We start from the raw sequence: 14,364 nt of genomic DNA on the forward strand, positions 1-14,364 counted from the left end.
TATGTTCTCAAACTTACCCTTTCAAGTAATGAAAGTGTGGCTTTTAGAGCTCCTTCAGGACGTCCAAAAGGGAAACAGTATCTTAAAAATTAAAAAAAATAAAAAAAAAAGAAAAAAAGGAGAAAGAAAAAATAAGAGGAACATAAAATTATCAGAATTATAAAAGCTGCTCTGTGAATTTACTTTAAGATGGATCTACATACAACTTGTATTATGTTAGCAGAAGACTCCCATACCTGAAGTACTAATAAAAGCAGAAAGCCTCTTCAGTAGTCTACCATGGAGTACATACATATAACAGCAGTATCAGCCCACCAGCATTTCATTTTAGGCCTAAGTGCAGAAAAAACCCTAAAAGGCAGAAAGCATCACTTCCAAATTATCAGCTATGAAGGATATTTAAAGGTCTCTGATGAGTTTAATTGTCATTTTCCTGGAAAGAGGCACTATTTCTCATGTAGCCATGACTGCTACTGGACCTCTGAAGTAGCATTCTGTATATTGCATTTTATTTTAAAATTAGATTAAGACAAGGGTAAAATGTCAACTTTTTTAATTTCTAGAGATATCAATGCTCGCAGATATTCTGTGTTTTTTCTATTTTATATTAAAAATACCTTGGAAAAGCATTTGTCTTAAATTTTATCAGCTACAACTTAAACCATATCCACTCCTAAAATCATGTAAATTAAAAAGTGATTGCATTCACTGCTTCATTTTTTATTTTTGTCTGCTGAATGATGCAATATAGCAGGTCAATGAGAATACAATACTCAGGCAACTGTAACCTCCCTTAATCCTGTCTATAAAATCTTACTGGGATATCCCCAATTGGAAAAAGGATTTTTTGCTCTGCTGAGATTAGTTTTTTTCTTATTATTACTCACTGAGAATAGCAGCCTCCTATTCTAATGTTTTCCACTAGTCAAATCTTTTCTAATGATAAAAGGATTCAGACCAGTGAATTTTATATCTACATTTTGGTCAGCCAAAATAAAGCCCTATAAATGAGGTCAAAACAGGATTTCCTGCAGCGAGAATTCCAGTATTTACTTTTAGCTCTGTAAAGACTCCAGAGATAAACTTCACACAGCCAGGCAAGAGGTTAAAGTCCGAGACCTTCATGATAGCTTTCTCAGAAATATTGTCTCTTCCACATTTGATGCCTGAGAGGCTGGCAGAGATCAGAAGTCTCAGTGAGTAGAGAAGGTGACAGAGAGGAAAGGTGTAAGTACCTTAAGAACTACTTTAGATGACAGCCACTAGCACAGGATGGGCTGACTACATGTAAATCAAATGGAACCAGGCTGATAGTAGTGAAAATGAAAATTAAAAAGGTCATGGGGAGGTATTAAAACTGGGAGGTGCAGGTCAGTTGGCAGGCAAGGGAGAGCATCTTTTCCAGATGGGTGTGACCTAGTCACTTAAATGGACACAGCAAATGTTCAGAGCTGCTCTGAAAAGGCAGGAAGAGGCATGCACTCTTCAATTAAACTGTCCATGACAGCTGACCAGTGCACACAGCATTAAGCAATGAAGAGAGGGCAAAGCTTAGAATAAGTATCAACATATATTCCAGAGGAAAAAAAATGCTGATGATCCTTGAAAGTCTGTGCCACTCATCCCCTAGTTATAATGATTAGTGTGATTACAAAATGTTAAGTGAGATTAGAGGAGCTGCAAATTCAAAATTTCAACTCTAGACATAAACACTTGACTGATATCTCATTAGGACAAGGTATAATGACAATATTTTGGGACACAGGTTTGAATTGCTTTCTTGAACAGCTAATCTAGCCCACAAAAAAAAATCTTGTTCTGGATTCAGTCTCAAATGTGAAGAGAACACAGTTTGAGAGGTGCAGAACAGAAGAGGTGCTCTGTAGTAATAATCACAAGACAATACAATTTAATAATGTAGCAAAAGAGAACAGGCCAGAAAATTAAGTACATGTACACTTAGTACATGTATATACAATTTCAAGAATGGGATCTATGAAAAAAATTAAGAATTTGAAAAAAAAAAAGCAAAAGATACAATCAAAAAAAGCAAGAAACCTACAAGCAGCCTGAGGTAAAATTCAAAAAAGTAGGAGCCAAATGCATGCCACAATTAAGAAACCAAAGTGGTAACAAGCAATCTGACACCCTCTCTGTGATTCCATGAGGAAGATAAAGAGGTTATCATAGAGAATCTGGCATTTAAAAATAATAAAACTTATCTGAACATGGAGGGCATGAAAATCTCTGAAACATTCTAGGAAATGTAACAAATAAACAGCATGGATGCCCACACTGACAGCAGAAAGGACAGTGGAAGCAAGAAACCAGTCTGGGAGATGGTGGGGCTACCTGACGACACGGAATAAAGGGCATTCAAGGACAGTAAGGCCAAAGAGAGAAATTCAGTGTATACTCTGCATAAATCCTCACTGTTCAATGTATTTTTCCAAATATTCTGCATTCACAGTTATCATAACAATTTTGAAGGACTGAAATATGGAGTTGTTTGAATACCACATTTTCCTAAGAAAGCAATCTGACAGCCAAGGTTATTCTTTGTTAATTGACAGTGGGAATCCTTATACATGCCTTGAGTCAAGGATTTATTTAAAATATTACTTCCAATGCTTTGTCAGGATGTCCTATATTGTGACTTTATATGCTTTATAAATTCAGATTCTAAGGCACTATCTTTTTTCTTTCTTTCAGTATTATGCCAGTATCCTCACTTAAATCCAGACATTTCACCTATTATTTTATTTTTAATATTTGTTCACAGTAAGAAACAGTAATTACTCCTCACCTGGCAGAGCACAGTTTGTCTGTATTGATTAAATAGGATTTTAAGGCAAACCTTAGAATCCTCTGAAGGATGAAGTCATTCATATTTGAATGACACAATTAATTGCTCTCAAGGAGGAATTTCTAATGCTGTTTAAATTTGCTCAAAATCCACCAAGACTGAGGCAGAAAGGTTCTATGGTCACTGTTGCAGTCCAAGCTCATCAATGTAACTCTAATGTGTAGGTTAGCACACATGATGGGGATTTTTATTTGTTCCAACTCAAAAGATCATTTAGACTTTATTATACATTTCCTAATTAGTCTCATGCATGTAAAGGTCTGAAGGTAGGGAGCAGTCTGTATGTATCATTTCTCCTGCAAGAGCTCTTTGTTCCCTTGGAAGGGAGGAAAGAGGAAAAGAAAGACTGTTGTTTTTCCCTGAAAGGAATACTCTCCAAGGAGAGCTCTAGCTCTTTTTAGTTTAATATGGATATGAAGTCCCAAGTGAAGGCTGCTATGTCCTCTATGCTCAAAAAAATCCCCAATGACCTATGATGACACTGAATACCAGATATTTCCCTCATCAAACTCATAGTCAACCCTGCCAAACGAAAGTTCTGTTTCACAAAGAACTATTTAAACTGTGGAACTGGTTGTTACGTTGTGATACAGAGACAAGAAAAGATCTATACATACAGTCTAAAAGAATTAGATTGACAGAATAGTGGCAGATAGGTTGGCTTAGTGTGACAAAGTAACAGGTTTGGTGGTCTATCTGCAATTTTTATACTAAGTTTCAATTGCTGCAAAACAGAAGGAAATCCCATGTTTCCTCTGTTTCTCATACTCCTTCTCTAAAAATCTTCTGCTGCTACTGACAGTCCTTAATATCACAAACTCTTTATTGAGCATGATGAACCTTAACTTAAGAAAGACAAGTATATCATGAAAGTAAGAAGATCACACTAGACATCAAGAAAAGTTTTAGCTGCCGTCTACTAAAGATGTTCTCTACTCCTATGATTTTCTTGATCCACAGTAATTCAGAAATAGTTATGGCCCAGTCACTTTCATTCAGACAATTTTCTTGGTTAGAGTTACACAAAGCTTGAACTTTGAAAAAATCCACAAAATCAAGACCTGTATTATTGCATAATCTTTTCTATCATATCTATAACCTCACATATTACACAAACAAATTTCAAGTAAAATCACTTGTGTAAATAAATTATTCCATATTTAAGCTATTCCTTTGCAAGCAGACCATTTTATTTTCACTCCACTTGTTCAAGACCAAAATTAAACACCATGAGAAAACTCTTCCAGAAAAAATGTAGTATCCATTGAATAAATTATACACTCACCTGAAATGGCTTATTTGGTTTTCCAAAAGTGAGGAAAGTCTGTCCTTAATTTCCTCAAACCTTTCTTTCTCTTCCACAGATACTGTTCCAATTCCATCTGGCCTGTAATATTAAATGTTTAATAACCATTGATATCCCTTCATGCTGATTTGTCTTTGGACAATGATCTTTATTTCCCAAGTTTTCATTTAATGTAAGTGTTAACTCCCCTTTCCTCTTTCTCATTGCCTCCAAGGAGAAACAGTTACTTGTGAATATAGCTAAAGAACAGGCTGGACAAAAAAAATCACTTTTGAGTTGAACTTTTGAATTCAAGTCCTGTTTCTGAGTTTCTACATCATCTCAATATGAACACAGCATATAATTCTCCCAAATCCTTTCAAAAGACAGTATCTTTTCTCAAAAAAATTAGTACTATTGTTAGAGAGGTCTACTGAAATCTTGTTAAATTTCATCTCCTTGAATCTTCTGTTTATTTTCCTAGAGTCACAATATAGCTAAAAGTGATTTTAAAGAAAAGGTGGGAGGGAAACTACAGTGAGAAAAGCCACAGCAGGCAGCACCTAGGAATCCTGCATAGTGAGTACAGAGCTTGATTCCCCATCCTGCATTGACAAATAGCATCATGTAATCAAGACTTCCATACAGATGCAGCATTGAAGATGCAACTAAAAAGTCTTTAAAAACCAAAAGCACTGGCATTTTTTAAACATCAAATTTAAGTCACAATAATTAAAAATAAGCATATATTTAGTATGTTAAACATACACTTCCTCTAAAGTCTTAGCCTAAAGGCTTTACTAATATATTTCTATTTAAATTATGACAAAAGTAAAAAATAAAATATACAGTTCCCAAATATTATATTTGCCATGCAGTCACAACTTCCCCACATACAGTATACTTTAAAAAGAAGTATCTGAAATGTTCCTGTTACTTTCTTAACTTCTGGCTCCAAGGTAACAAGTAAGCTACTGCTTCTCACCTGAGTTTCTGAACCTGACACTATGTGTAGCTCTGCCCTTTATCTTCTCCAGAGCCTCCAAAACTATCTCAGTGTTTCTAGGACTGAGAAAATTGTAGTAAAATGACATAAAGAAAGACAACATTCTTTTTTGGAACATTCTGAATGTTCCAAGAATCATTCTAGGATTCTATGAGCATCTTTTTCCAAAATTGGTACTTCGACTTTCTGCACTGTACTTAAACCTGGAAGGGATAAGTTGCTACCTGGTCATGACTGGAACAATTCTCTCACCATTTAAATCACTTATATTTGTGACCTGTCAAGTCAAGGTGGAAAGAATGCCTGATTTCCTTAAATTATTGTGAAGACAACAATAAAAAATCAGATATGGTGGGGATGGGAGTAGTGAGGCACGTCAATGCACCGTTGTATAAATTTGATGTGAAAGAGCAAAAAACTTATCTTCTCTCTTTTGATGGATGCCAGGATACTTTACCTCAGCCTTCTGACAAACAGAATGAGCTCAAATTTAAGTAAATTGCACTGTCTGTTTTCATTGTCAGGAGGGATTGTGCTCTGGACTGATAAAATAAATAGTTCTGTCATATTAAGCCTCACTGAGGCATGTCATATATGTGTCAGGAAAGACCTAGGGGTGCAGATAACAGTAAGTGAAAAAGGTGAGCCAGTAGGATGTCATATCTGTCATCCTGCACTAAGGCTGGGATCACTATGTACCAGGGACCTGTCACTTCACGGAGTTTGTTGTCATAAGGAACCTTGTAGACAACAACTAAAATTTTCAGAACTGCTAAATATATGTTTGCATAGAAGCAGATGTCCCAGAAAGAGGAGTACACAGAAAGGTTTTGGAAAATGACCACCTATAGCACTGAAAAATTCATCTCTTGAAAACATGCTTCGAGAAAATAGCACAAAGTCTGAACCACAATTTGGTCTCTTCTTCTTGCAAACTTCATTGCAACAATAATATAAAAATGCATTTTTGCAACAGAGTCCTGAGACATATCATGCTGGTGATAATTCTTCTACTTTAGGGAATATATACCTATTACTGATTAGAAAAGAATCAATGGAAAAAAAGAAACTTTCTGAGATAAGCTGAAATATTAAAAATAAATAAATATTTCAATACTTCCACTCATTTAATCTTATGGATATTTTTTCTTTATTTACTTTGAAGACTGAATAAAATAAATAGCATTGTTTTGATATGGTTACTTTTATTTATGATTACTGTGCCTGCAAGGAAAATCAGACTCATACAGTCATTCAGTTTTCAAAGGTTTAGGCCATCCATAAACTATGCCAGAACTATTCTGTAATTAAAAGCAATAACAAATGTGTCTTTCCTGCTGTCTCAAATGTCATGGACTTGATTTTTTTCAATTCGAAACTAGTACTAAGCCTTGATATTGCAGCATGGGAAGTCTCTTACAAGAATTCAGCCAGAAAAGTGACGGACTGTCTTAAGAAGAGTTTTCATTTTAACATCATCTTCTCAAGAAGGTAATGGAGAGTGAATTTTCCTTTCCTCCAAACTCTTTTTCCTCCTTATTGTTCACAACATTTTTTAGAATTAGAGAACTAGGTGAAAGAGTGAACACTCAAAACCTGAGTAGCCTTCTCTCTCTCACTTATATTAGCTTACCATTTTTTGAGGACTCCGTCAATTGGATTTGGATTGGCTTGTCTCACCTGCTTAGCTCACAGTCTAACTGGCACAGATGTAATGTTGTCTCTGGTCACAAGTGAAATTGTTTCATTCACTCAGACTTAAATATCAGAAGAGATTTGAAATAAATATCTCATGAACTAGAGCTAGTAAATTCAAGTGGAAAGCAGCTGTTTAACCATGAACCACTTAAATAATGAACCAAAAGTAATGATTGATAAGAATTTCAAAACTTATTTTTTACTGCAAAAATCTTGCAAGATTGTTGTCCCGACAGCAGTTACTCTAGAGAAGCTGACTGATTAGGCAGTGGATTTTGGTTTTCCTATTGCAATGGACTGTTTTTCCTCACATTATATAATTGTATAAGGCTTGGAGCATCATCCAGAATTATTTTGATCTCTAGAGGTCTTAAAAACTGCAAAAATTTGCAGAGGTCACTTGATGAATTGTAGGACGAAATTATTGTGAAGACCTACAACAGGTAAGATAAAACTGTATTCTTGTTACAACAGGAATTAGATACAGACACTGGGTTGGCTGTGGATTGTTTCCAGCCCTCAACTTTGAAAACAGCTTCTCCTAGTGGCCTCTCAGAGAGAGAACTGTTACCTTAAGCAATGCTGCTTTGTTAAGACAGCCTTGGAAATACTAACTGAACATGCCTGACTTTCTTCCACTGGAACATCATTGATACTGGTGCTTTTTTTGCACCAGTTTTGAACCAGTTTTTCAATAATTATGAAAGTATTTTCAATGTGCTTTCTTCATTAAAAACACAGACCATCACATTGGTGTGTCATGAAAAAAAAGGAGTATGAGGAGACTAATGTACAGATTGATATTCTAACATACACACAGGTATGAACAGTAAGGCTGACCAAAAGAATTTGCCATCTTGCTAGACCAAGATAGAAAATCATTATGAAAAACAAAACTAAAAAAAAAAACAAAAACCAAACTACTTCAGCTAAGGTCTTTAAGACATTTCTGTAATAAACTTCATTTTAAGGACATAGAAAAAACAAAACCAAACTTAAAGGCATCTTTCTTCTAGAAACAAATTGTTTTAGAAGAGTTCTGTGCTTTCTGAAAGCACTTGCTTTTATATCCAGCAGGATATACAATCAAATGAAAGAAAAGTGACAAATTTCAAATTAGCAAGATAAACTGCTTTTCTGATTGCTTGTTTCATAGAAAACCAAAGATTAAATTTTTTAGAATTTGATTTAGAATTTTTTTTATCTGTTTATAGGACTTTAGATTCAAGAACTTAAATACACAAATTTTCCTTTAAAATGCAACTGTACTAAGGCTTTTGTATAGTCTATGGTTTATGTTACAGAAATGTAAGAATGTTGATTTCCACTATCAGCTTATAAGAGCACAGAGCAGATGTACTTTTTATCACAGAAGATGAAGACAGTGCATTACTTCATGGCATTCAAACACAGCTTTAACCAGCAGACACTTCAAGACTGAGCATTTTCTTGTTTATATTAACTGTTCTTTGAATATTTCTGACACAAAACTGGCACAATAGAGCCTTCTGCTGCATGCAGTTCTCAGGCTGCTCTGACATCTGCTTACAAGTCATGCCCTTTTTTCACAACGGAATGAAAAAGACCAATTCTGAAGGTCACTAAAACAGATTAAAATCATACATTGGGTTGATTTTAATAATCTTTTATGCAATTATATTTTCTACCGAAAGGCAAAGCATGTATTAATATAATGTCATTTATATAAGGTTTATATAGGATTACGTAAAGGCAGTAATTAGTTGAAATTAGTAACAAAACATTGTATAATTAGCGATGGTAAGCCTTCCTCTGTGTTTCATATACCTTGGACATGATCAGCTTCCAAAAAAGAAGGATGTACTGGATGATGCAAGATGCTGGACACTGGGCCTAGTGAAAATTTTTTATTCTCAACATTGCCCAACAAGTCTCAGAAAAAAGGAAAGATTATATTCACTTGGAAGAAGAGAGATAGTTTTTTATTGAGAGAATACTGCTTCTCCTTTAGCAGCACAAACTCACATAGCATATCAATCCTTTAAGGTCATTTTCTCATTCCATTGTTCTGGGCAAATAGTGACTGATACCAAATGACTTCTGAACAAAAACATGGGTTTAAGGATGAGAAATCCACTCTCACCATTTTCATAATAAATGACTGATAGAAAAAATGAGACAAACTACAAAAACAATAGACTCTTGTTACATCTCTAGATACTGTACCAAACACGAGAGAGACTAGCAGACTGATGTTACACACTTCCCTAAAGATCCACACTGTAAGGGAACTCAGGCTCCTTCCTCCAGCTGCTGGACAGCCTTGGAACAGATCTAGGATTAAAGCAGAAGGTCCAACTGCCAATAAAAACCAGTAGAAGTAGACCTTGCACCTGCTGTAATTACAACACAGACAGAACATGTAGGATTGAGAGTGAATAAGAAACACAGCAGAAAGAGGAAGCATTTTCAAGTCCTTAAACCAAAATGTTCCACAAAATCCTGTTAGCAACATTTTTTTGGGGAAAACCATCTAAGAAAAAGTCTACATGATATTCAAATATTTTATATATAAAGCTGTGCATGTGAAAATATAACACTCCTGGGAAGAGATCAACTAGACAAAAACCTTCCATCTCAGATGGTGACCACGTGCAGATAAATGGTGAAACCACTGACTAAAGTTCTGGAATCTTATTTTAAGCTGTATTCCATATTGTTTATGACTGACACAAAATGAAGGAGAACTTATCAAGATATAGACAACCTTACTTTAAAGGTTAGTCAGAGAATAAAATACCTATTCAGAAGTTCCAGAAGAAAAATAAGAGGAGACAGAGCAATGTAATGATACTATTTTCCTTATTTTAATGAATTTCCTTGTTCCAGATTTAAAAGGGATGATTTCTCTGAACGTTCTTTTATGACTTGACACAAAGTGTAAAATTGCAATAACATTTCTTACCACAAAACACAAAAAAATGAAAAGAAATATCTGAATGCATAGCACTCTCCAAAGTTTCCATACTTTCACTTCTTTTGTGAAGTGAAACCCTTAATTCTACTCTATTTCCTCCAAGCATAACCAAAGGAAGAAGCCTATCAGAGAGAAAATCTACACTGCCAAGTGATGGCAAGGACCTAAAAGTAGTTTTCGGAGAGGGCAAGGCTACTACAGAAATAGAACATGATTTTTTTGTACTGGTGTATTATTATGAAGTAAATTTTTACGAAGAAGACTTCTATGCTGGAACCCTTCTTTGTCCATAGCAAAAGGACTCTTTATTTTCAGCATAATATGTTTTAAAAATGAGAGCAGCTTAAAAAACCCCTTTATGGAACAAATGAGAGAAAACAGACAGCAGTAAATTGCCAGGACCACCTGGCAACTTGAATTACCTGAGGGTATGTGAAAGTTCTCCTCAAGAACTTCTGGGGAATGGGAGATCAGAATCAGAATACAAGGATAAATATCAGAAAAAGTCTCCAGAGAGCCAAGGGAAATACAGGCCAGTAAGTATTACATGCATCCCAGAATGGCAGAAGGAACTATAACATAAGGATATTTAGGGATAAAAGTAAGGAAATTTGGGTAAATATTAGTTATTGTCAAGTCTGTATGGCTTTGAAGCCATAAGACAGAAATCTTACCTTCTAACCCTGGAGTTCTCTAAAAGGATTGGAAACGGGTGGAAGAGTTTGACCTGACTCATATGAAATACCTGGATTTCCAAAGCTCTTTTGACAGTCCCTAATCAAAGGCTTTGAAGGCAATTAAACAGTGTCTGAGTAAAAGTTCCTACATTTACATTTAAAATTAGAGAGGTGAGTACCTGCTGTGAAGGTATGTTATCAGTAAAGTTCTGCAGAGATTTGTGCTGAGACTTGAGCTATTTTACAGTATTTATAAATTACCTACCTAACAGCTGAGAACTGAGGTGACAGAAAGTGTAATTTTAATGATAGCTATGTAGCATAGTGTGGAATTCCAGAAAAACTCCATGAAATCAGGCAGCAATACAACAGAAAGAAATGACAAACACAGATAAATGAAAGGAAAACAGTTGTTATTCAGAACTGAGGTCCTGGTTTTATGATAATTCCATTAAATTGTCCCTGTTCAGTAGCAGTCAAAGGAGCGAATCAACACTGGGAAACACCAGAAAAGGATAAGCAACTAGCAGACAACTTCTGTCCAATGCAATCACTGTATTGTTCACTTCCAATTCTCGAATCTTAAATAGCAAAGAGACAAAACAGGATTTTTCTTTTTTCTCCTTTACCTCTCCAATAGCAGCAGAGCATGAAACGAGATGTGTAGGAGTCAAGTTCAAAGCAACAGTTCTTCAAGCAAGAGGAGGCAGAGTTGTGGAACTTGCTGCCAGAGGTGTTGAGGGTGAAAAGGGTTCAGGGGTGCAATGGACAAGTATCTGAAATAAAGACTCACTCCAGGTCACCAAACAGGGCATATTCTGAGCTGCAAGGAGTTGGGAGTCAGAAAGAGGAAATATTGCACATGCTTGCTCTTCTTTTACTCCAAGCAGGTCAATGCTGGAGACAGATGACTGACTGGCTTAGAAGAATCCTGACTCAATATGACTGTTCTTCTGTGGAAACACACCTGTGCTGAAGCTTTTGCAATAAAGACAAAAACTCCCAACCTATTAATCTTCAGTTACATACTGATTTTTGTAGCCTTACTTTCACATTCACTTCTCATATCTGAACTTCCATTTCATCAGATACCTTTCTGAATAAGAAAAGTTATAACAAGGGAATATGTTTGAATTTTGAATTTTTCAATTCAGTCTGTAACTCAGCAGGTGGAAAGAAGTCACTTCACACTTCACATGATTCCCACCAGCATTCATTTCAGACAAGAGGGACTAAATAGAAGTCACAGCATGAAAAGTAGACAAGAGTGAACATGATGGGGAAGAAAACAACAGCTCCTACCTGGACTGTTTAGACTGAAATGTCATCATTCAGGAATGTCCTATAGTTCCCTGTTCTGCCCATTTCACTTTCACCAGCAATAAATTTATGCATAAGTGCAAAGCAAAAAGTTTACTTGTGAACTAACTATATCGATGAGGACTATATAGAATATTTCATATGAACGATCATGGAATATTTTAAAAGAAAATCATGGTGATGAGAAGCCAAAGGAGATGGTACAGTAAATTCACATAGCACCAGAAGTACAGACAATGAAAGATAATTTTATTTACAGAAGAAAATAAAATAGTTGACTTAAACCCAAAGATGTATATTTGTTTAAACACAGCACAGCTATTTTTTTAGTGAAGTATTTTCCTTGTTGGCTATTTAGGAAGAGAATGCCTTAAGACTATCATCTACAAAAGCAGAAATACCTTTTCTACACAAGCAGTCTGTTAGCCCAGCTGTAATGGACTAATAAACAGGAAAGGAAAAGAACAAATAAGCTCTAAATTTCTCAGTCTAGGACTCAGCACATTGTTTTTGACCATGAGTAAACATTTCTGTTTCTAAACCAACAACACTGGCATAAGACACACAAAGTACAAGTATGCTTGATAAATCTAGCAGAAGTTGTCTACCTCTTCATCTCAGGAAAGAATAAAAAGGAGCTGGGGACTGTTCTCTAGTCCTGAGATCAGGAGACAAGGTCTGCTGCACACAGCCTACTCTGGAGCTCAGGTCTCTTCTGTGCTCCAAGTGTCCCTGGAGCTCTACAACAACAAAACTTCTGCATGTTTATTCCAGGTGTCTGGAAATAAACCCACGGTACTGTGTTAAAATCTGCAAGATTACAGCCTGCAGCATGAAACGTTTCATGTCCTGTGGCACAGCAAAACAGCACAGGGGACACCTGAAGGTTCAAAAACATGTTGGAAGAATTTTGAAAACATATGAAGGGTGGAAAGAGCCAAAGCTGATTCAGATTTAGGTTCTCCTCACCAGAAACAAAGGTGAGAGAAATTTGTATCTGATTGTTTGACTGATGTCACTAGATTGCCTGTTATTTTAAAATTCATACATAAAAGAAATGGACAATATGAACTACAAATACAGCTGCATTTCTACATGCCCCTGTGCCACCTGACTTCAAGATCAATTTTGATGATCTTTCTCAGGCTTGAGGAGGGTCTAAGATCCCTCTGTGAAGCAAAGGTAACATATAAATTAAATACATCATGGCCAGAGTATAAAGCCCTTTGTTCTGTGGTCTTTCTGATTCCCAGACTGACTTACAAAACAAAAATGTGTAACGCCAGGGACCAGCCTAGAACTTTGGCCTGTCGTGCTTTGTCTGTGAAATTCTCTTTTACCTTTTACTATCTCTTAGTGCTGCAGTAAATGAATGAGTGGGTATATTATGTGCCCGTATATCTGTGTCTGTCATTCTGAGTGAGTGTGTCTGCCTCTGTCCTTGACTTACTTTTTTTCTTTCTTCATGTTTCTTTTTTCTTCCTTTTTACAATATCTCAGTTCTAGTCAGACCCTCTCTGTTCAACACTTCTTTTATTCCTAAAACACTCATAATGCTATTCAGTGAATATCTGTACTGTAGGAATAGACAGAATACAGAGTGCTTACCACTGTATAAATGATGTGCTCTCTGAGATATTTTCATGCACTGTGTGCATGGTTGTCCTTCACTCAAATTATGAAATAAAAAGAAATGTATCTACCTTTCTTTTGAATTCTTGAAATAAGTTTGAGCAATTATCACATATGTTTGTCTGCTTAGGTTGAATCCAATAATAAAAAGGTGAGAAACAACAAAGACTTGGACTCAATAGGAAATACGAATGTGTCAGGTTCTTGAGGATCCGACGAAGAAGCAGGCTTTTACAGAGAATAGGTTACCAAATAAAAGCCAGAAATCTCCTAACTTACTGGTATGAATGTTAAGATTCTTGACAGCGTTTCAAGCACATTCAAAAACATTTCAATTTTGGATATTATTATCATGTATTATATATTGTTAGTCTACCACTATGAAATCACTCAGGTCACAAATCCCCAGCTCCAGATGAGGCTTTGTCTGAGCCAGGGAAGGAAACAATATCCTTCCTAAGGATTAGCTCTTCTTCTTCAGCTTGAGGACAAGTAAAACAGCCTCTGTGGCTGACTGGTAGCAAAGCAACATAAGCGTGGACCTTGGACAGAAAATCTCTCTTCCAATCCTAATCAAGATTCAGTCTGGGGACTTCCTGAGAGTGATTTCCTTTTGGGATTGTGATGTTTTCCCCTAGTGGCAGGATTGGATCAGTTGGAGGATCTACTGGGTTTCTTCTTGCTATTTTTGGACTTAAACATTTCCATACAGCAGTCTACAACTCTAGTGCACAAAATACACGTAAATGCATGTTCTCCTATAGTTTGATAGATTGCCTGCCCCACTTCCCACTCAAATATGAGGGAGACAGGGAGCAAGTTTATTGAGTTGCCACTGTGATGGTCAGACACCAGAGCACGTGCTCTGATGTGAGGGTTGGGCTTGCTCAGCCTGGAGAATGGGAGGTGTTGAGGTGTACTGAA

General features: G+C 36.1%; 1 protein-coding gene across 12 annotated transcripts in view; it reads right to left on the minus strand.

The window, feature by feature from the left end:
- Positions 1 to 14,364, minus strand: part of CADPS2 (calcium dependent secretion activator 2) — a 224,060-nt gene that overhangs the window by 75,079 nt on the left and 134,617 nt on the right. For all 12 annotated transcript variants that reach the window (XM_031056930.1, XM_031056928.1, XM_031056929.1 and 9 more), the window contains exons 13-14: positions 4,152 to 4,253; positions 18 to 81 (exon numbers count right to left, since the gene is read on the minus strand). In XM_031056930.1, the coding sequence (XP_030912790.1) occupies positions 18 to 81; positions 4,152 to 4,253 (166 nt within the window). The remainder of the gene's footprint in view (positions 1 to 17; positions 82 to 4,151; positions 4,254 to 14,364) is intronic.

Source organism: Geospiza fortis, unplaced genomic scaffold (assembly GCF_000277835.1).
Source record: "Geospiza fortis unplaced genomic scaffold, GeoFor_1.0 scaffold195, whole genome shotgun sequence".
Lineage (NCBI taxonomy): Eukaryota > Metazoa > Chordata > Aves > Passeriformes > Thraupidae > Geospiza > Geospiza fortis.